The sequence below is a fragment of the Girardinichthys multiradiatus genome, chromosome 10 (genome assembly GCF_021462225.1).
Source record: "Girardinichthys multiradiatus isolate DD_20200921_A chromosome 10, DD_fGirMul_XY1, whole genome shotgun sequence".
Classification (NCBI taxonomy): Eukaryota; Metazoa; Chordata; class Actinopteri; order Cyprinodontiformes; family Goodeidae; genus Girardinichthys; species Girardinichthys multiradiatus.
The window spans coordinates 5,743,520-5,771,337 of record NC_061803.1 but is presented as its reverse complement, the minus strand read 5'-3'; the positions used below and the strand labels follow the sequence as shown (position 1 = coordinate 5,771,337).

The 27,818-nt window shown below is 40.9% G+C and overlaps 1 protein-coding gene across 1 annotated transcript in view; it reads left to right on the top strand.

Annotated features, from left to right (window-relative positions):
• Positions 1-27,818, top strand: part of lrp2b (low density lipoprotein receptor-related protein 2b) — a 45,940-nt gene that overhangs the window by 7,036 nt on the left and 11,086 nt on the right. The window contains exons 6-56 of the mRNA XM_047376294.1: positions 112-228; positions 312-428; positions 1,142-1,285; positions 1,855-1,971; positions 2,227-2,355; positions 2,991-3,160; positions 3,279-3,502; positions 3,695-3,901; positions 4,002-4,204; positions 4,342-4,482; positions 4,667-4,876; positions 4,993-5,185; positions 6,885-7,010; positions 7,153-7,283; positions 7,615-7,752; positions 7,851-8,126; positions 8,212-8,451; positions 8,561-8,683; positions 8,773-8,889; positions 10,010-10,387; positions 10,520-10,768; positions 12,408-12,616; positions 12,697-12,881; positions 13,003-13,231; positions 13,316-13,493; positions 13,569-13,697; positions 13,778-13,944; positions 14,898-15,041; positions 15,277-15,386; positions 15,573-15,750; positions 16,387-16,600; positions 17,420-17,656; positions 17,751-17,942; positions 18,064-18,536; positions 19,508-19,955; positions 20,041-20,206; positions 20,312-20,470; positions 20,554-20,843; positions 21,149-21,352; positions 21,457-21,699; positions 22,122-22,247; positions 22,349-22,468; positions 22,614-22,745; positions 23,500-23,701; positions 23,775-24,070; positions 24,802-25,318; positions 25,416-25,571; positions 25,851-26,021; positions 26,191-26,414; positions 26,503-26,680; positions 27,584-27,780. Coding sequence (XP_047232250.1) covers positions 112-228; positions 312-428; positions 1,142-1,285; positions 1,855-1,971; positions 2,227-2,355; positions 2,991-3,160; positions 3,279-3,502; positions 3,695-3,901; positions 4,002-4,204; positions 4,342-4,482; positions 4,667-4,876; positions 4,993-5,185; positions 6,885-7,010; positions 7,153-7,283; positions 7,615-7,752; positions 7,851-8,126; positions 8,212-8,451; positions 8,561-8,683; positions 8,773-8,889; positions 10,010-10,387; positions 10,520-10,768; positions 12,408-12,616; positions 12,697-12,881; positions 13,003-13,231; positions 13,316-13,493; positions 13,569-13,697; positions 13,778-13,944; positions 14,898-15,041; positions 15,277-15,386; positions 15,573-15,750; positions 16,387-16,600; positions 17,420-17,656; positions 17,751-17,942; positions 18,064-18,536; positions 19,508-19,955; positions 20,041-20,206; positions 20,312-20,470; positions 20,554-20,843; positions 21,149-21,352; positions 21,457-21,699; positions 22,122-22,247; positions 22,349-22,468; positions 22,614-22,745; positions 23,500-23,701; positions 23,775-24,070; positions 24,802-25,318; positions 25,416-25,571; positions 25,851-26,021; positions 26,191-26,414; positions 26,503-26,680; positions 27,584-27,780 — 10,224 coding nt within the window. The remainder of the gene's footprint in view (positions 1-111; positions 229-311; positions 429-1,141; positions 1,286-1,854; positions 1,972-2,226; positions 2,356-2,990; positions 3,161-3,278; positions 3,503-3,694; positions 3,902-4,001; positions 4,205-4,341; positions 4,483-4,666; positions 4,877-4,992; positions 5,186-6,884; positions 7,011-7,152; positions 7,284-7,614; positions 7,753-7,850; positions 8,127-8,211; positions 8,452-8,560; positions 8,684-8,772; positions 8,890-10,009; positions 10,388-10,519; positions 10,769-12,407; positions 12,617-12,696; positions 12,882-13,002; positions 13,232-13,315; positions 13,494-13,568; positions 13,698-13,777; positions 13,945-14,897; positions 15,042-15,276; positions 15,387-15,572; positions 15,751-16,386; positions 16,601-17,419; positions 17,657-17,750; positions 17,943-18,063; positions 18,537-19,507; positions 19,956-20,040; positions 20,207-20,311; positions 20,471-20,553; positions 20,844-21,148; positions 21,353-21,456; positions 21,700-22,121; positions 22,248-22,348; positions 22,469-22,613; positions 22,746-23,499; positions 23,702-23,774; positions 24,071-24,801; positions 25,319-25,415; positions 25,572-25,850; positions 26,022-26,190; positions 26,415-26,502; positions 26,681-27,583; positions 27,781-27,818) is intronic.

Here is a 27,818-nt window from a genome sequence, read left to right as displayed (position 1 = left end):
CAACTGATGCTCATCTGGACATCTGGATGCTCAGGCAGCATTCATGATGTTTATTAAGTGACATAGTGATTTAATCTCTTGTTAAAAGACATTTTCTATTTCATTTTTCAGCCACCCACCACTGTCCCTTCCACCAGTTTGAGTGTGCAAACGGCTTCTGCATCCCATATGCGTTTGTGTGCGACCACTGGGATGACTGTGGGGATAACAGCGATGAGCAAGGCTGTGGTAATTTACATTTGTAAACTTGACAAATGCCAACAAGCGTGCAATCAGCCTGCTGACCCCTGTTAATCATCTTTACCTTGCAGAATATTCAAGCTGCCGTGGCAGCGAGTTCACTTGTTCCAGTGGCCGCTGCATCCCTCAGAACTGGGTGTGTGACAGGTTCAACGACTGTGGAGACTTCAGTGATGAGAGGGGATGTGGTGAGATATATGTGGCCTTCCACCTAAACCTAAATTACCTAGAATAGTTAAGGCTAACATGAGGTATTCTGTGCTCATTTCTGCTCTTTTTGGTCCAAAATCAGCTTCTCAGCCAAATAAAACCGTCGTAGAAATCGCCCTATTTTGAGTTTTTACTATTTCAATTTAGGTTTCTCAAGTCCCAAACAGTGTTTTTTTATATAATCTGTTATTAGTTTGAAATAATACTGTTCACGTTTGACCTGATACTAGATGGTGCAGTTTTTAAGATGCATGGGTGGAAGAAAAAAAAAACCTTAAAATTATTTTCTTTTGAGTTTTCACAAATGAAATAAAATGTTTTATACAATATTTAGTAATTATAATATAATGCATTTCAAATTTGACAATTTTAAGTATTTTAAAACTATAACAGATGAAAAAGTTAGTCCTGTTTTGTTAATTTCAGTGTAAAAGTCCTTTAATCAAATACAAAATTGCTAATTTAAGTGTTTTACGATAAAACAGGGCCTTATAGTATAACAGCTGATATACTATAAGACTTTGTCACAAGGATATTTATAAACTTTTAATTCACAGTATTTCTAGTTGTTATTACAGTGTAAGACATGCTATAAATGTAAATGCTTTAATAATACATTTTGATTTGTTTAAATATTCCGTAAAATGCTAATTTTTCTGCATTTATATATTTTGGTTTCTGGGACTTTCAGATAGTGACTCTCGAGACTGTTACCCTGGTGAGTGGGGCTGCCCAGGCTCAACTGCATGCATACCAGTGGGTAAAGTGTGTGACGGCAAACCTGACTGCCCTGGAGGAACAGATGAGACCAACACCACAGCAGAGCAAACATGCGGTACGTTTTTGGATGAAGATGTTTTAAAAAAAAAAGAAGAAATCCACAATAAAATGTTCAGGAAATGTCAGTGCATTTATGGTTACTATTCAGTACGATAAAATCTGGAAAATAATTCAACACGATTTAGGATGTGGATACGTATGGAAAAACTAAATGATTGTATAAAAATCCATCCATCCATCCATCCATCCATCCATCCATCCATCCATCCATCCATCCATCCATCCATCCATCCATCCATCTGTTCTGCTGATAAACTGTAGGGCTCCAGGTCTCTAAATGAGAATGTTGTACAGTCTCAGCACATTCCTCTGACAGTAAATCAAGGTGCCAAGGAACTCATAACTTAGTAGGATTATAATGTAATCATAATGATTACCGTCTATTTCCCTGTTTTCACACTCTCTTAGTTTAACATTAACCTTTGTTGGCTTGTAATTCTCACTAAATTCTAGCAATGATTCTGGTCACGTTGATGCCCTTGTGATAATGTTCTTAGTTATCTCAAATCTTTAAAAAGTGACATTAAACAGCCAGATGTGGGTCTATTTGGTTTTTATTTACAGGCCTGGATCGGTGCTCCGCCTTGAGCTGCGAGTATCTCTGCCACCCTTCTCCTCAGGGTGGCGCTTGTTACTGCCCTGAAGGATTTATAGTAGCAAATGACAGCCGCTCCTGTGAAGGTGAGTCACATGTTGTCTTATTTATATGTGTGGATTCTTCACCACCCTATAGAAAGGTCTGGGGAACATCTGTGCTTGTGCCAATGATAACACACAGCGAGGTCTTCAAAAACCTTTCCATCTATTTGTTTAATCCTTGATCATGAGTCAGTACAGAGAGCTAAATTTACAGCCTTAATTTTACAGTTCTCTGGTTTTAGATCCTAACTGTCTGCCCTTTGTACATAAAACATGACTGTTTGCTCTGCTGTACAGACTACAATGACTGTGATATCTGGGGGATCTGTGACCAGCTCTGTGAGGATCGTCCTGGGACACACCACTGTAGCTGTGCAGATGGATACTTCCTGGAACAGGGTCACGTCTGCAAAGCCAATGTGACAGGTACATACACATCAGATTTACATCCACCTCCAAATTCACATATTGCCACCCCTCTTTTTGCCAACAACACTTAGTCTCAGGGATTCTTGACCATTCCTCTGTTATGCTATCCTAAACTCAAGTTCTTATAGGATCTAGGTCAGGAGAATGAGATAAGCAAGGAAGGAGATTCATTTTGTGTCAAGCAAACCATTTTGTGATTGATTTGAGCATGTGTTTTAGATAATAATTTTATTAAGTTACCAGAGCTTTGGAAGAGAAAAAAGACCAATAGCATCATACTTAACAGTGGGCATGAGGTACGTTTTACCCCTAGACATTTTGCAGGCAAAACGTTCAGTCTTAACAATGTGACCCAAGCACATGCTACAAATTAAAGTCCCAATAGAGTTTAGCAAGCTTCCCACATTTATGATTGTTATTGGACTGAAAAAGGTTTTTTTTTTTTTTTTTGTCATGCCTTAAAAAATAGGTTAATTTCTTTTACATATCTTTGCTAAAAGGTGTGTAGAGTGCAGTAGATGACAGTGGTCTTTTGCTTTTGTTTCTGTAATTTTTAATAAGTCATTTTAATACAGCTAAATGCTCCATATTTTACAGTTTTTCCAACTACATGGTTCTGTTTGTGTTTTTAGCTGGACTGCCACAGCTAATTTTTACCAATGGAGGTGATGTGATGATGGCTGATATTCACGGACGCTTTGTCAGAACTCTGGTGCCGGCCCAGGGCAGAGGTTATGCTGTAGGGGTGGCCTACAACATTCGAAGCAATTTAGTCTTCTGGAGTGATACAAATACCAAAAAGGTCAGTCTGGTTGAGTGTCTGATCACAATCTTGATGATAAACATCTCACTGTTTTTGCTCTAAACATCAGTAACTCCTTTTGTGCAGTGCATTCAAAATCCTTTAACCTTCCTTCCAGGTTTATTCTGCCAGCTATAACGGGGAAAACATTAAGGAAATTCTGACTGCTGCAGTCCCAAATGTCCAAAACCTTGCAATGGACTGGATCAACTTCAAACTCTATGTCTTGGATGCCACTCTAGAGCGAATTGATATGTGCGACTTTGATGGAGGGAATCGAGTCACGCTGTTGGCTGAAAACTTGGAGACTCCTCATGGCCTCGCCCTGGATCCTACAGTGGGGTGAGCTCACATTCGTCATCACTGTGACGCTGATGGGTGTAATAATATTATGGTGAAAGAAGATTTTGAAGAAGCTATTAGCTTTCATCAATCATAATTTATATTTTCTTGATGTCTTGCAGCCCTATAAGATACCTGGATGTATCTATTGTTGCATAACATCCCTTTTCAATGTGTGCTTTTTGTTTGCAGCTACATGTTTTTCACAGACATGGGTGCCGACCAGGAGAAGACAAAGCTGGAACGGGCGTTCATGGATGGCAGTAACCGTGTGGAGCTCGTCAAAAGCAGGCTCGGCACGCCCACTGCGATCACCCTCGACATTATAACAAAGAGGGTCTACTGGTCCGACAGCCACTTCGACACAGTGGAGACTGTCACATACAATGGTTTGGACAGGTAATTTTTGTTTGTGTTTGCTTCTTCCTACCTGGGGAGAAAATAACTATCTTTGTCGTGTGTCCCTTGATGCACTGTCTGAAGTGTGGTTGTGCTTCAGGAAAATAGTCCTCAACGGTGCAACACAGTCTCCGCATCCTTTTGGGATGGCTGTGTTCGAAAACCACGTCTTCTTCACTGACTGGGTCAAGATGGGGGTGATCAGATCCAATCGGTTTAATGGCAGCAATCCGACGCTCCTCTATCGTACAGCCAGTCGGCCAGGACACGTTGTCATCTCACACTCTGTCGTTCAGCCTCTTGGTAAGAAGACAAACGTTCACCTTGTAACATATCACAACAATAAAGTTTTGCTTTGTGTGATACAGGAAAGCAACTCAGTCTAATCCTGAAAGATGACCAAGTTGCCATGGACTGATTCCATCTGTCTTTTGTTACAGTGAAGAACCCATGTGGCAGACACAACGGCGGCTGTCACCATATTTGTGTTTTAAGTCACAGCTCAGATAATGATGGTTTGGGCTTCCGCTGTAAGTGTCGCTATGGTTATGACCTGCAGTCTGACCATCGAAACTGCTTTAGTGAGTTTCCCTTGTCTTTTTGTTGGTGTTCCACACTTCACAATATTTTCCAGGTTCTGCTTATTTAATGACGAAACTGTTGGAGAAATTCTCAGTACTTTACAATTTACTTCCAAATTTCTCAATTGTTGAAGTTGCAGGGCAGTATATTTCAGTTGTAACCGCAGCATTTCTCTTTCTACAGAGGTGAAGGACTACTTGTTGGTGGCATCCTCTCTGGCCGTGCGGGGAATCCCACTGAACTTATCTCTCCAGGAGGACATCACTCTTCCACTAAATGGACTCGGACCCTCCTTCTCTGGCTCTGCTGTGGAATTTGATGGGAACGAGGAGGCTGTGTTTTACAATGACAGGTCCAAAGGACTCATTTACAAGTCAAACCTCAACGGCACTGGTAAGTGTACGTAAAGTAACTAGAACCTAAAACTCCGGGGTGAGATTATGTGTTGTGCAAATGTTGTTAGTAAGTAGGGGGCACTCCTTACCCTCTTGTTCTTCAAACACCATCAGCTCAGCAGATTTTGACCGGCAAAAGAGTGGGAATTGTTGATGCGATGGCTTACGACTGGACCTCCAAGGTTTTGTTCTGGACCACATCAACGCACAGGGCGGTGGTGGCTTTCAGAGTCACAGACAAGTCCAAAAAAGACATTGTTACTGGGCTGAGATCCCCAAAGGGTATTGCAGTGCATCCAAGTGCAGGGTGAGTTCTTCAAATAATCCTGAATAGTTTATTTGAGGAGATTTACCATACAGTGACAGCATCAGATCTATTGCACAATTTTTCACACTCCTTGCATTTTTTCACATTCTATATAAGCAAAATCCTCAGAGTACTTTTTGTGATTGACCAACAGAAAGGAATACATAATTGGGAAGTAGAATGAAAAAGATACATAGTTTTAATAATTCAGTGCAAACAGCTGCCTTCACAGTTCACTTAACTCGTAAATATGGTCCACCTGTATATTTTAATCTCAGCATGAATCCAGCTGTTCTGTTAGAAACTCGGGGGTTTGAACATTAGTGAACAAACAGAACCATGAAGACCAAGGAACACAGCAGAGAGGTATGGCTCAAATTGTAGTAAAGTTTACAGCAGGGTTAGGTTTAAAGAAACAATATTCCAAACTTCGAACATCAAACAGAGCTTTGCTCAGTCCGTCATCTGAAAATAACACAACTGCACACCTACCAAGACATGACTGTCTACCTAAACTGACAGGATGAGTAGAGAAAGGATTAATCAGAGAAAGACCCAAGAGGCTCCTGGTAAATCTGAAGGAGCTGCAGAGATCTGCTGCTCATGTGGGATAATCTGTTGACAGGGCAAGGTTTCTTGTTTGTTCCATATAAATTACCTTTTGGTAGGAGTGGTAAGAAGACAGTATTTGTTGAAATAAAAGCCATAGGATGTTTGCCACAAGACATATAGGGGATACAGTAAACATGTGGGGGAAGGTGCTCGGATCAGATAAAACCAAAACAAGATGCCCAGTGTGGCAAAAAAAACTAAAGCTGCACATTACTCTGAACACATCCTTCACATGGTGAAACATGGTGGTGACAGCATCATGCTGTGGAGATTCTTTACTTTAGAGTTGATGGGAAGATCAATGGAGCTAAATGCATGGCAATTCTGGTCAAAAGACCGAAGCAACAGTTCTGTAAAAAACAAAGAAAATCATGAGGTTGACAACAAGTGCTGTGCTTCCTGCTTTCTCTCAAGCCAGTCTGAAGGGAGATGGCAATTGGAACTAAACCACCAGTAATATCATACATTTCAGGAAAACCCTAAATTGCTCCATTTATTATATACACAAATAGTCCTGCAAAACATCCATGTGTGTCACACAGAACAACAGGAACCTAAACATTTGAGTGGAGGCTCACCTCCTACTAGAAGAATAACTCTAAACATGGTTTAGATCCAAACATATGCATGTTTTGGAATGGTCTAGTCAAAAGTCTAGACCATAAATCTAATTCAGAATTTAGAATCTGTAGCAAGCCTTGAAAACTGATGTTCACAGATGTTCTCCACCCATTCTGAATAAGCTTGGCAAAAGAAAATCCTAAATTGCTCGTTTTTTAAACAATACCCTAAAGGATTTACAGCTGTAATTGCAGCAAACGCTGGTTCTACAAAACATTGATTAATGTGACTGTATACCAATATGTGGCAGGTTTTTCAGATATGTATTTGTAAAAACAATATATTATTTTCCTTCCACTTAACAATTAAGACATAACGCAATAAGCCAATATGTTGACGTTTGTAGTTGGTATGTGACAAAATATTAAAAAGGTTAAGGGTTATGAATACTTTGGAAGACACTGTCCAAGTATGCAGTTTAATATATATTGCAGATATGTTTGTTCACTCAACTGGTGCTCCACAGATACTTGTTCTGGTCTGACTGGTATCGTCCCGCTGTCATAACGAAAGCCTTCACTGATGGCAGCAATGCTGTTCCTCTGGTCAACACAACTCTGGGATGGCCATATGGACTCGCTCTGGATTATGTGTAAGGATGACGATGATATATGTCGTTTATCTGTACAATTCCAATGATTTCTTCTGAGACCTGCTGATAACATAAGACCTGCTGTGTTTGCATTCATCCTTTGGGGTCACCAGGTGATTAACTGTGATTTCTATGTTTGCAGAATGGACAGGTTGTACTGGGTGGATTCCCTCCTCGATCAGGTTGGCCACATTAGCATTCAGGGAACTGACAGACGGACATTTACCAGCATCGGCCAGATCACTCAGCCGTTCTCTTTGACAGTTTATTCAGGTGATTTTGTTAGATTTTCAAAGTTTGGTTCATATTCTTCACCGGCTACACTATGCTACAATAACAAAGCCATACAATTCCTAAAAGTTCATATTTAATTCCTTGAGACAGATGCTTTGTTCCTGTTCTGATTTCTGGATGTCCAAAGGTGACTTCATTTACCAACTGACCCCCATGTAGATAATCTGCTGATTTTATTTTAATCTAGGATGGGATGTTAAAAACACATCTTTAATGTTGTTTTCTTGTTACTGATTAGAGGTAATATTACTTTTAAATAATCTATTTATTTTAGGAAGTAAAATGCTCACATAGCTTCTCTGTCCTGTAGACTACCTGTATATATCTGATACAAGGACCAGAGCAATATTTGAGATGAGGAAGAGGGATGGAGGAGGAAGCATTATGATCAGACAAGGAGTCACCGGCATAATGAACATCAAGGCCTACTCAGCTGACCTCCACAGCAGTACGTTCACATAAAGCAAGAAACTAGTAGCTTGTTTAGGCACTTAGATATAAGTTATTATGAGTCTGCTGACCTCCTATTTGTTCTCGCTCCTGCAGCCTTAACCAGCCGCTGTAAAACATTACCTAATGGACTCTGCAGCCACTTCTGTTTCCCAACTCCATCCTTCAGCAGAGTGTGTGGCTGCCCGTATGGTATGAAGCTTCAGGACAATCAGAGGGACTGTATCAAGGACGATTCTGTCCCTCCACTTGACGACTGTGGTGACTATGCCTTTGAATGCGACGAAGGACGCTGCAGGCCCAACTCTTACCGCTGCGATGGCCTTTTTGATTGTGTAGATAAGACCGATGAGGCCAACTGCACTGATACAGGTAAATGTGTTTGTGAAGTGGCAATGCGCAACATTTAAGCAAAGAATTTAATAAATGAAATGAAAGCCTCATACATCCTTACCAGGAACGACCTGCTCTCCGTTTGCTTTCACCTGCAACAACAAGCACTGCATATACTCCACCTGGCGCTGTGACGGCATCGATGACTGTGGAGATGGTTCAGACGAAGTCAACTGTCCCACTCGTGTCCCAACCACATGTGCAGCTTCCTACTTTACCTGTGATAACAATAGATGCATCTCCAAAAATTGGGTGTGTGATGGTGAAAATGACTGCGGTGATGGCTCTGATGAACAAAACTGCAGTAAGTTTATCTTCATCTGTTTTCGCTCCTCTGTGACTCCTTGCAAAGGTCTGCACACTCGTATATGACATTTAAATCTGTTAAATTAAGGGCTGTTTGTGATTCCCAGATGCAGACATCACCACATGCCCCCCTAGCTTCTTCTTGTGCCCCGACCACCGCTGTATCAACAATTACTATGTGTGTGATGGAGACCAGGACTGCTTGGATGGCTCAGATGAGAACAACTGTGGTACGCATCTGTTTTTTATGAACTAGCACTGATAGTTTTTCTGTCTTGTATTTTCTATGTTTTCCCTTCTCTTTTCCAACCATGTACAGAGTTTTCCTGTCCGTCCTATGAATTTGCCTGTGCCAGCGGGGACCAGTGTGTCAGCTCCTATTATCGTTGCGATGGCGTGTTCGACTGCAGGGACCATTCAGATGAACGAAACTGTCGTATGTTGACCAGACAAATTGATGCGTATAGCTACGGTGCTCGTCAGAAGTTTCCATCATCGACATGAATGCCATCTTAATTTAGGGTGTTCATTGATGCATTTGATGTTCGTTTTTCCAGTGAGGAATGAGAATACAATATACAATATCAATTGATTCTAAAGGCAAGATATGGGTGAACAAGTTTGAATTTTGCTCATTTTATCTGATCTACACAGATTCAGATTTATGAGCTCGAACCAAAAATACAGGACATCCACTAATATTTGAATAAATCTCTTTTACTAAATTGCACAGAAACCCAATATTTTTTAAAGCTATGAACAAGGTCCTGGCAAAATTCTGACTGGATATTTGACCACATAGATTCCTTACATGGACTTCGCAATTAAGCATAGTTCACAAATTTTCAAGGTGTAGGATTGAGATAAGGCCTTTGAGAAGGGCACTCAGTTGTGTCCACGTTTCAAGCATTCGAACCAAACTGTCACCCTCAGATAGATGGAGATTTGTCATAATATTCAGGAACAACCAGGGAACCACTGAGGATAAAGCTGATTATGAGGTGGAAATTTACAAAGTGTGGCTTCCCTGCAACTTGTTAAGGGACATTGATTCAAATAGTAGTTGGCATGTTTGTACAAATATTTTTTAACATGTCCTGTCACGGCGTTTGAGCATATCATGTGGAACAGATGGTTGTCTACATGTGCCAGGGTAGTTTTGCTCTACAAAAAGGTAATCCCGTTCTTCGAGGGCCGCTGTTCCTGAATGTTTTAGATGTCTTTGTGCTCCAACACAAAATAGCTAAATCTCCTCACCCCGTCACCGATTCTGCAGGAGCATGCTAATGTGGAGTTCATGTGATTCAGGTGTGTTCAAGCAGGTAAACATCTAAAAGATGCAGGAAACACCCCTCAAGGACACGAATTGCCTAATCTGTTGTATAATCATTCCACCTTAGAAAAAGAAAGGTTCAAATATATTTTGAGCTCAAACTGAAAGGCATTTATGTCCATGATAAGTGTAAGTGAACTTCCGTCTGACACTGTGCATTAATTAGGCCGGCTATATTGATTACTGATGCTCAGAGTTTGACGTTCTGCTTTGGGACCTCCAGCCACTCGAGGTCCGGGCCTTTGCCACAATGACGAGTTCCAATGCCAGACGGACGGTTTCTGCATACCAGCTGACTGGGAGTGTGACGGCCATCCAGACTGCGAGGATGGTTCCGATGAACACAATACATGCCCGGCTGTCACCTGCATAACCAGCAACTTCCAGTGCACCAATAAAATGTGCATTCCAATGAGCTGGTTGTGCGACGGTGAAAATGACTGTCGGGACATGAGTGATGAGCAGAACTGTCCGACCCCTCCCTTCAGCTGTCCTTCTGGACAGTGGCTGTGCCCCACCGACCAGGTGTGCATTGACTTAGACAAGGTGTGTAACGGCCAAAGAGACTGTCCCAATGGAGCAGACGAGTCACCAATCTGCAGTGAGTTTCTTCTTATTGTGCTTTCAGTTTATGCCTCACTAAAGATTACTCAGTGAAACATATCCAGGTCTGTTTAAAATACAACTAAAATAAGTACATAATACTGAAAGGTTCTAATGTACTCCTTTAAAGATGAAGATGACTGTGCACTGAACAATGGAGGCTGCAGTGACGGCTGTATCCAAGGACCATTTGGAGCTCAGTGTACCTGCTCACCAGGGTTTCAGCTGCTCAATGACTCCAAGACGTGTGATGATATCGATGAGTGCCTGATCCCTGGTTTCTGCAGCCAGCAGTGCTACAATGAGAGGGGGAGCTTCAGGTGCCACTGTTCAGGTGGTTACCTCCTAGAGCCCGATGGACGCACATGCAAAGTTACAGGTAAAAACAGAAATAAACCTGAAAAATGCTAAAATGGGGATATTCTGATGTTGGTAAATACAGACATACCTATTTTTGTATTTTGATCCAAAGCAAAGCTAACTAATTTACTGTTTGGCTCAAACAGTTGAAATGAAGCATTTTCTTGAAATAACCTGAAAAGTTAGTTTATCTTTAATTACTCGTACTCGTACTCGTCGTCTTCTGCTTTATCCGGGACCGGGTCGCGGGGGCAGCAGACTCAGCAGAGACGCCCAGACGTCCCTCTCCCCAGACACCTCTTCCAGCTCCTCCGGGGGGAGCCCAAGGCGTTCCCAGGCCAGCCGGGAGACATAGTCCCTCCAGCGTGTCCTGGGCCGTCCCCTGGGCCTCCTCCCGGTGGGACGTGCCTGGAACACCTCCCGAGGAAGGCGTCCAGGAGGCATCCGGTATAGATGCCCGAGCCACCTCAACTGGCTCCTCTCGATGTGGAGGAGCAGCGGCTCTACTCCGAGCCCCTCCCGGATGGCCGAGCTCCTCACCCTATCTCTAAGGGAGTGCCCGGCCACCCTACGGAGGAAGCTCATTTCAGCCGCTTGTATCCGGGATCTCGTTCTTTCGGTTATGACCCAATGTTCATGGCCATAGGTGAGGGTAGGAACGTAGACCAACTGGTAAATCGAGAGCTTCGCTTTTCGGCTCAGCTCTCTCTTCACCACATCTTTAATTATAAGTTATTAATTTTTGCTTTATTTTATTCCTGTTTCATTTTTTTATATATATTACATTACTCATGTATTAATATATATTTAAACAAGTTAGATTATTTTCAATCTTATTTTATCAGTCAGTCATTTTCTACCGCTTATTCCAAAATGAGTCGTGGGGGAGCTGGTGCCTATCTCCAGCAGTCTATGGGCGAGAGGTGGGGTACACCCTGGACAGGTCACCAGTCCATCGCAGGGCAACACACAAACAACCATGCACACACTCATTCATACACCTAAGGGCAATTTAGAGTGACCAATTAACCTAACAGGCATGTCTTTGGACTGTGGGAGGAAGCCGGAGTACCCGGTGAGAACCCACGCATGGGGAGAACATGCGAACTCCATGCAGAAAGATCCCCGGCTGGGAATCGAACCCAGGACCTTCTTGCTGCAAGGCAGCAATGCTACCAACTGTGCAGCCATCTTATTTTATTTTACTGTAATTTATTTTGGATGGAAATCCAAATGTTTTGATCTTTTAGAATTGCAATTACACTTTTCTTTTCTTTATTTTTTAGCTTTTACAACTATGTTTGTTTTATTTGGTTCATGATTTGGAGTTTTATTCTATTTATTTTCACAGTTTCTCATCCTATATAATATTTTCATTATTAATAATTTTGGATTTTTTTATTTTCTCAGATTGAAATGTTCTAGTGTTTTTCTTCTTTGTTTTATTTTTCTAACTTATTTAAATCCCTTTTATAACCTGTGCAAAGCTTTCTGTTACAGTTGTTATAAAAAGTGTCCTATAATTAAAATTTGATTAATTGAACCAAACAAAAACAAAGTATATAGGTGTTATAGTATTGATAATCATATGTTTCCTTTATGTGGAGCTTTGGATTTTATACACAGACTCTTGACCTTTTATATTTCCTTTCCTTTAGACCCACATGCTGCTGTTCTTTTGGTTGCAAAACGTAGTCAGATCATGGCCAACAAGCTCATCATGAGACCACCCGTGATCTATCCAGTGGCCACCGGTTCAAGCATCGTGACTGTGGACTTTGACCGTGAGACTTCCAGAATCTACTGGGCTGATGCCACAGAGAAAAAGATATGGAGCGCCTTTCAGAATGGTACAGAAAAACGAGAGGTAAGTGAGACGGGGAAACTACACAGGCACTGAACGCATGAGCAGATTTTCAACGTGTTATTAATGTGTCTGTGGTTTAGGTGTTTTCTGGTGGTTTAATGGTACCAGAGAGTATTGCTGTGGACTGGATCGGTCGGAATCTTTATTGGACTGACTCTGTTCAAGAAAACATTGAGGTTTCCACTCTGGACGGTAAATATCGGAAGGTCCTCTTGACCAAAAATATAACCAGCCCCCGTGGACTTGTTTTAGATCCTCGCAACCAGTAAGAACATATTTTTAACATGTTTTTTTTTTTAAATTTAGAATTACTTTATTGTCATTTTAATCCCGGGAACCCTGTACACCAGCCGTGACATACCGCTCTCTATGAATGTTTCTTGCAGCACTTACCTGATGTTCTGGTCAGACTGGGGTCAGAACCCCAGAATTGAGCGAGCCAGCATGGATGGAGCCACAAGGCAAGCCATTGTCAGCACTAAGGTCTATTGGCCCAATGGTCTAGCTCTGGATTACACCACACGCAGAGTCTACTTTGCAGACGCTTACTTAAAATATATTGACTACTGTGATTATGATGGCAGAAACCGCCATCAGGTCATGGCAAGTGATGTGGTACGTGAAATTTACTTACTAATTTAAAAAAGTTACTTAATAAAGATTTTAAACTTCATTTAAAAATGTGGCTGCCCGCATCAGGTTCTCCAGCACCCACATGGTATGACTATATTTGAGGACAGCGTCTACTGGTCGGAACGCTACACCAGCAAGGTGGTTAGTACGAACAAGTTCCACGGTGGAAACATCACTGTTCTTTTTAATAATATCTACCAGCCAATGGGTATTGTTATGGACCATCCAATCAAACAGCCAGCAGGTACGTACTTTAAATATGCAGTCATAACATCTAGTATAAGTTTGATCAAACTAATGGTTTGGTTTTTGTGTTTAGCCATCAACCCTTGCAGAGAGCATCTTTGCACACAATTGTGCCTGCTGTCTACCCTGAGACCGAGGTACTATACCTGCCACTGTCAGTCTGGATGGAAACTGGATTCAGACCAACGCACCTGTATCAAAGGCAGGTTTTCAACATGTAATGTTATTGTCCAGTTTTGATATCATATGATACATGTCTGATGTGCCTCTGTTTTATTGTAGACGAGTCTCCCTTCTTGATGGTGGTCAGGGACTCTGTGATTTTTGGCATTCCTCTGGACCCCACCGACACATCCAACAATGCTATGGCTCCCATATCTGGCATCAGCATGGGACAAGACATAGACTTTGATGATCAGGAGCAGTATGTCTATTGGGTGCAGAGCCCTGTGAGTGGATATTTTAAAGTAGACAAACTGGAAAAATATTTTAAGACGTGAAAAAAACTTCACTGTGATGCACAATGATTCAGCAGCTTGTAGAAGCATCTTTAGAAGCAAAACTCTCATTAATAATTTTCTGTCTGAATTCATCACTCTCTCGTATTATGAGGGAATTTTGTGCCACTCTCACAACCCTTGGAAAGTCCCAGAGCAGCAGTTTTGGACTTTGACTGGGTCCCTGCAACACTTTGATTATTTTCTGTTTCAGCCTTTCTGTTGTAGATTTGCTGCTGTGTGTGAGATCACTGTTCTGTTCATGACCCAATTTGGGTAAAGTTTTATTGCCCCCATATCTTCACATTCTGTTCTAGAGGTGTTTCTGTTCAACCCAGTGATTGCATGGTGAGTCTTTATACAGAAAATAGGCTTTTTAAACAAGCCATGTTGTCTTTTTCTACCTATCTCTTCGCAAGCTTTAGCATTGACACTACGAACTGAGGCTTTAGAGTCTAAAATAGGGAATTTATGAAATTGTCTGAACATTGCATTGTGTAATGCTTATATTAACATTCCAGGATATCCACTCCTGGGAAGATTTGCCACGATCTTAAAGGTTTTCCACTTGAGAATAATATTCTCCCTTTAGAATGATGGTTTTAAAATTGCTTGGAGTTGACTTTATAACCCTTCCTAGATTGATGGGCAGCAACAATTTCTTCTTTAAGTTATTGCTAATATATTTCCACTTTGGCATTGTGTTAAAACACACCTGTGTGCACCAGAATAGCAAACCCCCAAAAATTCTGCTTGTACAGAGGTGATAAATGAAGTGCATTTGATAGTCAGGACCTGTTTGCTACGTTCCCATCTATATCCTATGGAATAAACAAAAAACAACTTACATGTTCCACTGTACTTAAGGTGCTTTTCTTGATCTTTTATTTTGTTCTGCTTTTTAGGGTTCAATTTGGCGAATCAAAACCAACGGCAGTGACAGAGCTCAATTTGCTCCGGCTGCTTACATGGGTTCGCCATCTGGTCTGGCATTTGATTGGATAAGCCGCATAATGTATTATACTAATCCCACCAGCCGGACCATTGAAGTGAGGACTTTTTGATTTGGTTTTATTGAGTACTCATTACTGCACTTTGAGATAACTTGTCTGAGTTCTCTGTTAATGAAAATCAAACATTTAAAACTCTAAATAAAACTGAAATCGAGCTTTGTTCTGACAGCTGTTTCCTTTTTATCTTAGCCTTTAGATGGTTTTGGCCCATAATTGGGGTTTTTAATTTGCGGTTATACAAATAAATAAATAAATAAAACTGTGTTTTTAGGTTATCCGTGTAGATGGAAATGAGAAATACAGGAAAACACTCATTGCCTCAAATGGCAAACCAGAGGGAGCAGGAGAGCCTTTTGGAATTGCTTTGGATCCAGTCCACGGGTAATGCATGTTCACAAAAGAGGAAATAAGGACATCTAAGGAAGTTAGCTGTCTTATTTTGCTTTTAATACAATCAGTGGCTTTTAAAATTGTAAATGGTGGCTCCAGATTGTTTGTAGCGTGATTCGTTTGTTCTGCCATTTCTGAAATAACTCAGTTGTTTCTCATATTTGACTTCCTCTGAAGGAAACTGTTTTGGACAGACAAAGGGTCGAATAATGGTGTTCCTCCAAAGGTTGGCAGCGCTGATATGGATGGAGGCAACCTGACGAATCTTTACACCGGCAACCTGGCAAACATTGGGTTTATTACTGCCGATATCTCCACCTTGAAACTGTACTGGGGAGTGTCAGGGTCAGGGGTGGTACGTAAAAAACCAGCCCAACACATTAAGTATTACCAATAATTTAGTTATTTTTGAAGAGATGCACCTATTGTCCAAAGTTCAACCATGAGCTGCTACTTGGATGCCCTTTTTGAGTTTATAAAAATTAGAGGTTTAGGTTTGTGTGCTTTTATGGAAAAATTGGGACAATCCTGCAATTCTTAATATTTATTTGGATTTAAAACTTTTACTCAATCAACACACCTACCACCCATTTTTTTTTTTTGGTCATATATGTTATAGTCCTTAGGGAAAAAAGAAAAGGGAAATGGTGAAATTGAGATTTAGCAGTATAGACCTTTTAAAGAAAAATGGCAATCAGCATCGACAAGAAAATCTTTTATCAGTGCATCTTGGATAGAATTTATAGATCTTTTAGTATTTCCAGATTTTCTTTTGTCCTAGTTGTTTTTTCTTCAAAGATGACTAAGCTCTCATGGGCATTTTGCACTGGCTCCTTATGAAATTTTATAAGTAATATCAAACTCTGATCTTGTGGTATTTAAAAATTCCAAAACGTACTTCAAGCTTTTGTTGTCATAATGATCTTTACCTTTATTGTTCTTTTCTGCTTTGGTTTTCCTAACTCTTAAATGTTCCATTTTGTTTGCCCAGATTGAATGTGGCACCATGGACGGAGTGACCCGTGTCACAGTGGTTAGCGGCCTGTCCCATCCGTGGGGACTTACAGTCTACCAGAGCTACCTCTACTACACCGACCTGGACTATGAGGTCATTGAGAGGGTGGACAAAGAAAATGGAGCCAATATGGTGGTGATGCGGAGCGGCATATCCAACCTGCATGCCCTTAAAGTCCATGCCAGAGACAGTATGTTCATATATATATATATATATATATAGACTTACATGTATGTTGATAAAAACTTATATTTCTATTTCTTTCAGATTCAAGAATCTAAATTTTTTAGCCTATTTCTGATCTTTTGTAAAGCTCTGACAGATTCCTGATTCTCTTTGAGAACTATAAGAAAACGCACTGAAAGTATTTTTTCTAGACTCCCAATCAGATTTATAGTAAGAGCATGACACTCCACATGTGTAGGAGAGCAGTTGCTATGAAAACACTTTACTAAAGTTTAAAAATTAATATTATACGCATGACTAGCATTTTTAAAACATAAGTGTGTTTGTGTATTCCTAATGAATGAAGAGCTCTAGTGTATTCCAGTAGATCCATTATGTTCCAAGACAGAGGTTGCAAAGCTCAGAAACAAAACAGGTAAAATTACCTGTAGTCAGTTTAGCCTTCATGTTATCTGCTGAAAGTCATGCTCTTTCTCGCAGCCTAAATGAACTCCTGTTCCATTTAAATAGCGTCTTACAACTATGTTGTTTTTTTTTAAAACATACCTGAAATGAGCACGATTAATTGTAGCTACTACACATGATGTGTTCAGTGATCATAAAGATCGTTTTAGTTTCCAACCAACTCAGGTAGAGTAACATGCTGAAAATCAACCAGCTCTCATTGCATCAATTTATTTGACTTTTTATTAGGATTTACGTCACCCTCTAACATAACACTGAGGCATGGTTACGTGTCTCAATAGTTTAGCGGCATTACACTTCTGTAGGATCAGATAGTCTAGAAACACCTACATTCACATCTCTGTTTCCTTTTCATCAGACTCAGCAGGAACTACAAATGGCTGTAGCTCTAACAACGGAGGCTGTCCACACCTCTGTCTTCCCAAACCTGGAAATCAGAAGACCTGCGCCTGCACCACAGGATTCTACCCCTCTCCTGATGGTACCCGCTGTGAAGAGTATGAATCATTTGCTGTCGTCGCCACGACTAAGTACATCCGTGGCTTCCACATAAACAGCTCGGACCATTCTGAGGCAATGGTGCCTATTGGTCGATGTATGTTGATGATATATTGTTTAGCATTTTGGTTATGAAGTCTGGTTTATAATTTTCCACTAACAGCAGGTGGGATCTGATGGTTTCTTTGCAGCAATTTATTCCACTAAGAACAAGCTGGACCTCCATATTGAATCTGGATTTGTTTATTGGAGTGAAGACAGCAGCTACTCGTCATACAGAGGCATCTTCAGGGCCAAAACAGATGGAGGAAGTTTCAGCCGTGTCATCAGTTCAGGCGTTGGATCAGGAGGCATTCAGGGTTTGGCTGTAGACTGGGTTGCAGGTATGACTGAATCTAAGGCTCTAAAATCTGTGCATTGCTCATCTTTGAAAGCAGAGAGGAAGATCACAGAAATGTAATTATATTTTAGAATTTAATTTTTTTTTTCTATTTTCACTTTCAGGCAATATTTACTTCACCAATGCCTTTGAAAAACAGACCTTCCTGGAAGTTCTGACCATCAACACCACCTACCGAATGGTTCTTCTCAAGAGTTTTGAGGATCAGCCCAGGGACTTGGCAGTCAGCCCCAAACTCCGCTACTTGTTCTGGACGGATGGTGGCCAATCGCCCAAGATTGAGCGGGCCCTGCTTGACGGGACAAATCGCACTGTTTTGGCATCCGAGAGCCTTGCTTCACCTCGTGGTCTAATTGTTGATTATACCAGTAACTTTCTCTACTGGACTGACGATGTTCTTGATATGATCTCTCGCATGGCCATTGATGGAACACAGCGGCAGATCATCCGCTACGGGAGCCGCTATCCATCTCCAACAGGGTTGGCTATTTTTGGAAACTACATGCTGTGGGTAGATAAGAAGCTTGAGAAGCTTTTCCAATCCAGTAAGGATCCAGCCAATACTGACCAGCCAGAAGTGAGTAATGGGTTTCTTTTAACAGATGCTATTTCATTTTCTGCAGATATATCTAAATTATTTTAGTGCAAAACATGAAATATGGCGCAAGTATTAAAGTGATTTTATAAACTATACTAATATAAAAACGCATAGATAAAAATAAATAATATAAACAATAAAACTTTATACTGTCCAAACTCTTTCACAAACAACGTAAACTTACTTTTCATTTCAGTCATTTTAATAATGGTTTTAGGCTTTGATTACACTAGGATTTTCACAAATCTTTGTATTATGTATTTATGTCCAACATCCTGTTCAATAAGCTTTAGTATTTTATGTTTTCAACCTTATTTCATTAATTGGACAACAGGAAAATGTACATTTGAATTAGTGTAAACACTGTCGGTATCGGGCAGTAATATATTGGTATTCAATGGAAACATGTTTTAGTATTTTCCAAGGCCGAATAGGTATGGACCAGGAAGAGGGTGGAAAAATGTTTAAATTTTCAAACTACAGTATATTCCATATCTAAAATTTCTCAGTTCAATTTATCAATTCATCTAACTCATTTATTCCACCCTGTCTGTGGTTTTGCAGGTTTTATGTTTAAAGCCTGACTTGTGTAGAAAAAATGTGCAGGAAACCTCTGTAATCTGCATAACAGGTGTTAACAGTGAAAATGTTTAGATTAAATAAATATAAAATCTGTTTACGGTCATTTCCTTGTACAAGTAGTAAAATACAACAAAACAGGACATTGATTCTTTGGCATCTTCAACAGATTGGTATGAAGAAGTATGAAAACAGAACATAGATGAAAACACATGAAGTATGTGCAGAATCCTATTGGTAGCTGAGCATTTTTATCGGTTGACGTTGGTTGCATCATAGTAGTTTGGGCCAGGAACTAAGTTTGTGGCCTGTTAGAAATAACAGCAGTTGTTCTTCCTTGTAAACAGTATATATGCTTTTAATGTCTCCAGGTAATCCGGGACAGCCTTGATGGGGGGATGGATGTCGCTGTGTTTGACTCTCACGTCCAGCCCACATCTGCCAACCTGGTCGGCTTCAACCCTTGCCATGATAACAACGGACGCTGCCAGCAGCTCTGCTTTGCCATTCCCGACCAGGAGAGACCTAAATGCGGCTGCGCTCACGGCTCACTCCTTAGTAACGGTGTATCGTGTGGTTACGGTCTGGATGATTTTTTAGTTTTCACCACAGACTACACGGTGAATAGTCTAAGATTAGACCCAACGGATCACAGCGTTCCTTATCCAACGGTAGATTTGGGCTACAATGTTCTGGCACTGGATTATGACTTCAAGGAGAAGCGAATTTTCTTCACCCAGTTGATGGGACTAGGTCGGAGCAGGATTGGCTACATCACAACAACATCCATCACCAACCCTCCTGTTATCCTGGCCTCGGGTGAGTTTACTGCAAAGCTTCATCCCAATTTACTTTTTCATGTTGAAGTCACTTTTTTACATCATTTTCTTCATTTACTCCCCAGACTTGGATCATCCAGATGGGCTGGCGTATGATTGGATCCACAAGCGTCTCTACTTTACTGACTACTATAGGCGTAATGTCCAGTCGATTGGACTAGATGGGCAGAACCGCTCAGTCATTGCTCACGCAAATCTTCCCAGAGGCATCATTGTTGACCCATGCTATGGGTAAAAGCTGCAAAATGTTTCATTATTATAAGCTGCTTTCAACATATTTATAGAGCATGTTATGTTTAAAGTCTCTTCTCCTTTCTCTCACATCTTTATTCCCAGTTACATGTACTGGACTGATTGGGGCACTCCTGCTAAGATTGAGAGGGCAACGCTAGGTGGGCACTTCCGGAGCCCCATAATCAACGACAGTCTGATAACACCAAATGGCCTTTCTATAGACTATGAGGAGAGAATGCTTTATTGGGCTGATGCATCGCTGTAAGTCTAAAATGTCCCTATGTCATAAATATTGGAAAATATCCCCTATTTCTTCATTCATGTTTTCCAATGCCATTCCACAGTGACAAAATCGAACGGGCCACCCTGACTGGTGAGAACCGACAGGTTATCGTCCAGGGAGTCAAGTACCCGTTTTCCATGACTGTGTTCCAGCAGGACATCTTCTGGACGGACTGGACGGAAAGGGGTGTTTTTCGGGCAGGAAAGGACGACGGCTCTGGTTTTGCAGTGATAGCCCAGGACTTGCAGTATCGACCCAATGACATCCACGTCTATTCAGGTTCTAAGCAGGAGGTGTGCTCCAGCTTCTGTCAGCAGTTTAACGGAGGTTGTAGTCACATCTGTGTTTCAGGTGAGAGCTAATTAATCGTTTAGCTGCTGAAAAAAGATGCTCCAGTGCAGAATGCCTTTTTTTTTCTTTACTTTTCTGTGTTTGCATTAGTGTCTGTGGTCTTCTACATTCAACCTCATGATAAGATTTAAGTTTAACAAAGTAAAATTCAACCATAATTTCTTAGTAAGCGTATGTTTTAAAATGTAAGGCACCTTTAATTTTTAGCCTTTCAAACACTCACAACATGAAGAGATAACTTTTAATTAAAAAGACAGGTCTGGTTCCCTTACTGTCGCTCACCTTCTCCCTGATCGTTCCTGCAGGTCCAGTGGGCCCAGAATGCCAGTGTCCTCATGAGGGGAGTTGGTACCTCGCAAATAATGGCAAAGACTGCATCAAAGACACAGGGAAACGTTGCCAGCCTGAACAGTTCACCTGCTTGAATGGTAACTGTATTTCAGCACGGTGGAAATGTGACGGCTACAATGACTGTCAGGACAACTCCGATGAGCAGGAGAGAGTGTGCGGTGAGAAAAATAATCTTTTTTATTGCATGAAATGGTTTGTTTTATATTAGAAAGTTAATTCGACAGCAAGAGTAAAGCTGTAATCTCCCATTGTGCTCCCTCAGCTTTCCACACTTGCTCATCCTTGGACTTCACCTGTGACAATGGTCGCTGCGTCTTAATGAGCTACGTCTGTGACTACACCAACGACTGCGTTGACAACAGTGACGAGCGGGGCTGCGCCTTCCCCACATGCAACCCAGCCACTGAGTTCACCTGTTCCAACGGACGCTGCATTAACTCAGACTATGTCTGCGACGGACGCAACGACTGTCGAGACAACAATACCTCTGACGAAATTGGCTGCCGTGAGTGATGACAGGGCCGGGCAAGAGGTTGATTCATAGACTAATAAGCATAGATCTAGGATGCAATAGTGGTGTAGGGGTAGAGCACGGCCTTGGTCCTCGACGCAGCCTGTCAAGGGTTGAGTCCCAGCCCGGTGACCTTTGCTGCATATCTTCCCCTCTCTCTCCACCCCATGTTCTGTCAGCTCACTTTTGAAAAATAAAGGCCTCTAGTGCTGCAAAAAAAACCCACTTAAAATAAGCATAGATCAACATCGGGGCTACACAGTGTGTTTCTTCTGATAGCTGTTAAAGATAAGACAAGTGTAGAAGTTTCAGGCTCACCATCCATCCATCTGTTTATCAGTTAGTCCAAAGGTTCATCTCTTTCTCCATTCATTCAATCTATCTGACTTTTTATGGTGTCTTTCATCGTTTTGTAGCTGTCCGCATATGTCCAGCTGGCCAGATCAAGTGTGAACACAACAATATCTGCATCTACCCTGAAAATCTGTGCGACGGCTATAACAACTGTGGTGACAACAGTGATGAGAATCCTCTCTTCTGTGGTAAAAGACTGAAGGAAATCTTCTTCCTTTGTAGAGAGTTTTTATTTAAAGGTTCAGGCTTTATAACCTCCATTTGTTGTGTTTGTGTGTCACACCTGCAGCTGGTCGTACATGTGCTGCCAATCAGTTCGGTTGTGACGAAGGAAAGTGCATTCCTCAGTCATGGGTCTGTGACTCCATCACTGACTGCAGTGATAAGACAGATGAACCTCCTTCTTGTGGTAAACCTTCTCCATTTAAGCATAAAATTGATCTGTTTTGTGACTCCCACTGCTCCATTTTTAAGAAACATTTGCTTGCATGCATATTATTTTAAATGTGATGCTTTTGAGTCACATCAAAATGTGATTTCTCTTTTTTGTGCAGCGGACATAGTCAGAACATGTGCTACAGATGAGTTCACATGTAGCAACGGGAACTGCATCACTCAATCAGATGTTTGTGACGGCAACAATGACTGCTGGGATAACAGCGATGAGGCCCCGGAACTGCAGTGTGGTGAGGAAGCAGATAGATGTTTTGTTCTAGTGTTTTCAAAAGTTTTCTTACCCCATTTGATTCTTTAAGTTTTGTCGAGTTGCAATTCCAGATTCAAAGCATTTTACTGGTACTTTATGCAACAGACTAACCCAAAGTAGTTTATAATTATGAACTGGAAGGAAAATGTTTTCCAGAAATGTTTTCCAAACAAAGATCTGAAAATGATGGATAATATTTGCTTATAAGGTGACTTCTAAAAGTGTTTGGGTGCACTTCTTTTACATTTTAGGGTGGCTGAATATAAAGCCCAGCCACACTCTTCAGATTTTAATTTGTAAAACCTAATTTTACTTCACAATTAGGAGCTATTTTCTATTAAACTATCCCTTTAGTAAATGACCCTGAACCAAATGGGCCAGTGTCCTGAATAGTTCAGGATTTGTTCCTGCTCCCAAACAGCTGAATTGAAGACTGATTTATAAGCCTAGTATTGAACTGTTCATTTGATTCAGGTCTGTTGAACCAGAGAAACATTAAAAACGTGCAGCTATCCAGATTTTGAGGACTGGAGTTGGCCACCCCAGGTGTATCACATGAAATCCCAGAAATAGACATGACATACAAGTTGGTGGTTGTTCCTTGAGAAAATGTGAACAATAATAATTTATTGTATTATTCTTCAAAATTACAGTTCCTGAAACACACATTTTGCAGTATCTTACTTGGTATGGTACCATTTTTAACAGTTCAAGCCTTTATCTATCTCCTGTAGGTGACCGCACCTGCAGCTCCAGCCAGTTCACCTGTCCAACCTGGTACCCGGGCCACCCACGCTGTGTGCCATTGAACTCTGTGTGCGACGGGGAGAAAGATTGCGCCAATGCAGCCGACGAGCTCCAGAACTGTCCCAACCGGACCTGCCATCTGAACGAGTTTGCCTGTGCCAACGGACTTTGCATCCTCATCCCATACCAGTGAGTGTGAAACATTTGTGATCACCTAACAGCAGACGTTTATCTAGCAGAAACTAAAGCTAATTTCCCGCAGCTGCGACCGTGTGAATGACTGCGGAGACGGCAGCGACGAGTTGAACTGTAAATATGACACCTGCAGCAGCAGCCAGTTCACCTGCAGTAATGGAGCATGCATCCCACCCTCCTACACTTGCGACGGAGATAACGACTGTCTGGATGGTTCAGATGAGGCAGACAGCTTGTGCGTCACGCCGCAGCCGACCTGCTCACCCCAGCATTACATGTGCAACTCAGGAGAGTGCATTGACCTCCAAAAGGTGTGCAATGGGCAGAAGGACTGCCAGGACAACAGCGATGAAAAAGGCTGTGGTGAGAGAATTAAGCTCATGTACTTTATTCTGTTTCATTCGTTACAGTGAAGACAGATTAGAAGTATCATCCAAACAGGATATGTTGTTAGGGTTAGGGTTAGGGTTAGAGTTAGCCAGCAGATTAACCCTGATGAAATCCTTAAAAGATTTTGTGCCATTCTTTTTTTATATATTAAAAACCATTTTGGTTGAATGGAATGAATTTTTTAGATTTTATTTTTTTTATATATTGTCATCTCAGTACTGTAAATAGGCCTAAAATGGGTAAGCTGCTTAAAAGCAGACACCATTGTTCCTGAGGACAAAACAAACTGAAAATCACTGAAGGAGACATTTTTGATCACACTTTTATCTTAACATAAACTACTGGATTCCTCTGTTGGGTGTTCATTTAGAACTACCAGCGATAACGTTTCCGTTCAAATGTTTGTCCACCAGGTGGCGCAACTTTTTCTCCTTCTACAGTACATGTATAAAAATGTGTATATGTATGATGTATTTTATGGAAATGTATGTATCAACAAAAACACAGTGGAGCTATGTAAACATACTGGCTAAAGGGTGAAAATCCCTAAAAGACTGATGTGTTTAAAGTTAAAATATCAATACTTTTTTAGATTAGCTTTTGGGAAGCTGACATTATTTATAATTAGAGTTAACCAGATTATTTTTCTTCTTAAAATTTTCTTTGCAAAAACTGATGTTTAACTTTTTTATCCTTGTAATTAGGAATCAATGAGTGTCTCAACCCACAAGTCCATAAGTGCGCTCAGCTCTGCACAGACACCCTCACTGGTTATTACTGCTCCTGCAACCCAGGCTACCGTCTCATGCCCGATGGCAAAGCCTGCGAGGACCTGAATGAGTGCACCAGCACGCCTGCTGTGTGCAGTCAGATCTGCGAGAACAGCGTTGGGTCGTTCCACTGCAAATGTGCTCCTGGGTACATCCGCGAACCAGACGGACGCACCTGTCGTCAGAGCAGCGGCATCCCCTCATACCTGCTGTACACCAATCGCTACTACATCCGTTATTTATTCGTAGATGGGTCAAAATCTGGTATAGTGCAACAGGGGCTCTCCAATGTGGTTGCAGTAGATTATGATGACTATGAGAAATGGATATACTGGCTGGATGTTGGTGCAGGGAAGATTGAAAGAAAGCGTTTTGATGGCAGCAACAGGCAGACACTTGTGGATCACAATATCGGAGGAGCTGAAGGCCTGGTAGTAGACTGGGTGGGCAGGTGAGTAAAAAGGAAGCAGTGTTCAGTTAAAAAGAGGAGGTTATCTTAAAATGTTCGCAATTAAAGCAAGCCAGTAAGGATATTCTGTATCCTGCAGGAAGCTGTACTGGGTGGATAGTTATTACAGCTCAATTCATGTGATGGAGTTGGATGGACGCTACCAGAAGAAGCTGGTGACTGGAGAGTTCAGAAATGGAAATGACACCTATTTCATCAGCCGACCACGTGCTGTGGCCGTCAACCCCAAATATGGGTACTGGCTTGCACAAATATACACAATGAAAGAAATTCAAAAAACGTCTATAAATTTGTTCCTGTGAAATATGTTTGTAGCTGGAACTTTAAGAACTAAAATTAATACCAATACATCATTATTAACCTGCGAGGGCCCAAGAATAATGGAGATAATCAAACTTATCTGGAAACACATTGCATTTTTACTTCTTTTTCTCTGTTTAAATAAATAGAATTTAAAATTCCCTCCCAGTCACATGTTTGACTTGTTCTCATCTTTAATGTCTCTTTTTCTTAGATGGCTGTACTGGACAGACTGGGGGGATGAAGCGTATATCGGCAGAGTTGGCATGGATGGAAAAAACATCAGTGCCATTATCACAACCAAGTTGGAGTGGCCCAATGCTCTGACCATTGACTACACCACCAACAAAATATTCTTTGCTGATTCACATCTTAACTTTTTGGAGTGAGTTAGCAGACTCAGAAAAAGTGGTTGTATCGTGACAAAACATGAAAAAGTTCAAGTAGTATCAATACTTTGGCGAGGCACTGTACATTATACCTGAGTGTTTTAATTTTAGGGTTGCAAATGTACACTATGTCTGATTTTGTTTAAACCATCCAAAATGTCACAGCTTTGCAGACATGGACGGCCAGAACCGGCACCGGTCCATTGCTGGCACTCTTCCTCATGTGTTTGCTGCTTCCCTGTTCGAAGACTGGATCTACTGGACGGACTGGAACACTCACACTATAGAGAGAGCGCACAAGTATACTGGCGAGCAACGCACCATTATGGGGAACAACACCCATCGGCCGTATGACATCCGAGTCCACCACCCCTACAGACAGCCAAGAAGTAAATGACTATGTACATGCCTTAATATTCAGTGACTGAGCAAAATTCAACATAAATGCTTTGTTTTTTGAATCTATTTATTCCCCAGGTGAGAACCCTTGCTCTTCACATCACCTTACCTGCAGTCATTTGTGCCTGATCGCTCCTGGAGGCCAGGGTGCTTCCTGCGAGTGTCCAGATCATTTCATTGGCTTAGCTGTGGGATTTAGGATCCAGTGTGTGGCAGACTGCTCCAGCACCCAGTTCCGCTGCGGGGATAATGAGAAGTTAGTCCGATAGAATATGCTGTTTCATTAAGTAATCCCCTATTCTGCTCTGGTGGTATTTATTGAATCACTATTTTATTAACTATGATTAACTTTAAAACTGAAGTTTAATTCCCTTGGCAAGGACACATAATTATTGCGAGCCAAATGTGCCACAATTTAATATAATTATAAGTTGTTATTCAAAAATTTGTATATGTGATAATTTAACAAAATTTGAAGTAAGTGCATTGAAAAAAGTAGATATGTTTCAATACTTTATCAAATAAAATGAGTTAAATGTTAAAATAATTCATTAACGTTTTAAACTATTATATGCTAAAAGCAAATATAATTACCTGTTTATTTTGTTTTTGTTTATTTATTTCACATACTTTTTTATTGCAATATATGACTTTATTTTAGCTGTCAGCTAACCCGTCATAGTCAGTGGGCGGGGCTAACAGAGTGCTTAGTCTGTTATTGGGTGGCTGCACCAGTCAACCAATCAAATGTTGCACTCTTTAATAACACATACTGACAATTTAGATTATTTCCTGATAAACTTTGCCACAGGAAAAATAAAATCAATAAATACTAAAATAATTCTATATGATTTCAACATACAATTAATTAAGGTTTTAATTGAATGATTTCAACATTTGATTAATCAGTTATGTAATTAATAAATAATTATTCATTGTAGGTATGAAGCACTCAACCTTTGAAATAAATGATTTATCTTGTTAATTTATTACTTTTGTTTTAACTATCACATATTGATATTTGATTCAAATATGCACTACTTTTTGCTCACATCACGTAATCAAATAAAATACAAACTTAAAACATAAAATGAAAGAAGTTTGTCTTGTTATCCTATGAGTTTATTTGTTACTATTTTGTGTGTTTTTCTGTTTATAGATGTGTACCTATATGGTGGAAGTGTGACGGCCAATCAGACTGCGGCGATGGCTCAGACGAACCTCTGACCTGCCCACCTAGATATTGCCCCATCGGCCAGTTCCAGTGTCAGGATGGTAACTGTACCTTCCCCGGTTTCCTTTGCAACGGCCATCCAGAGTGTCCAGACGGCTCAGATGAGGACGCTGCTCTTTGCAGTATGGAAGTTTTATAAACCTGCTGCAATTCAATGCAT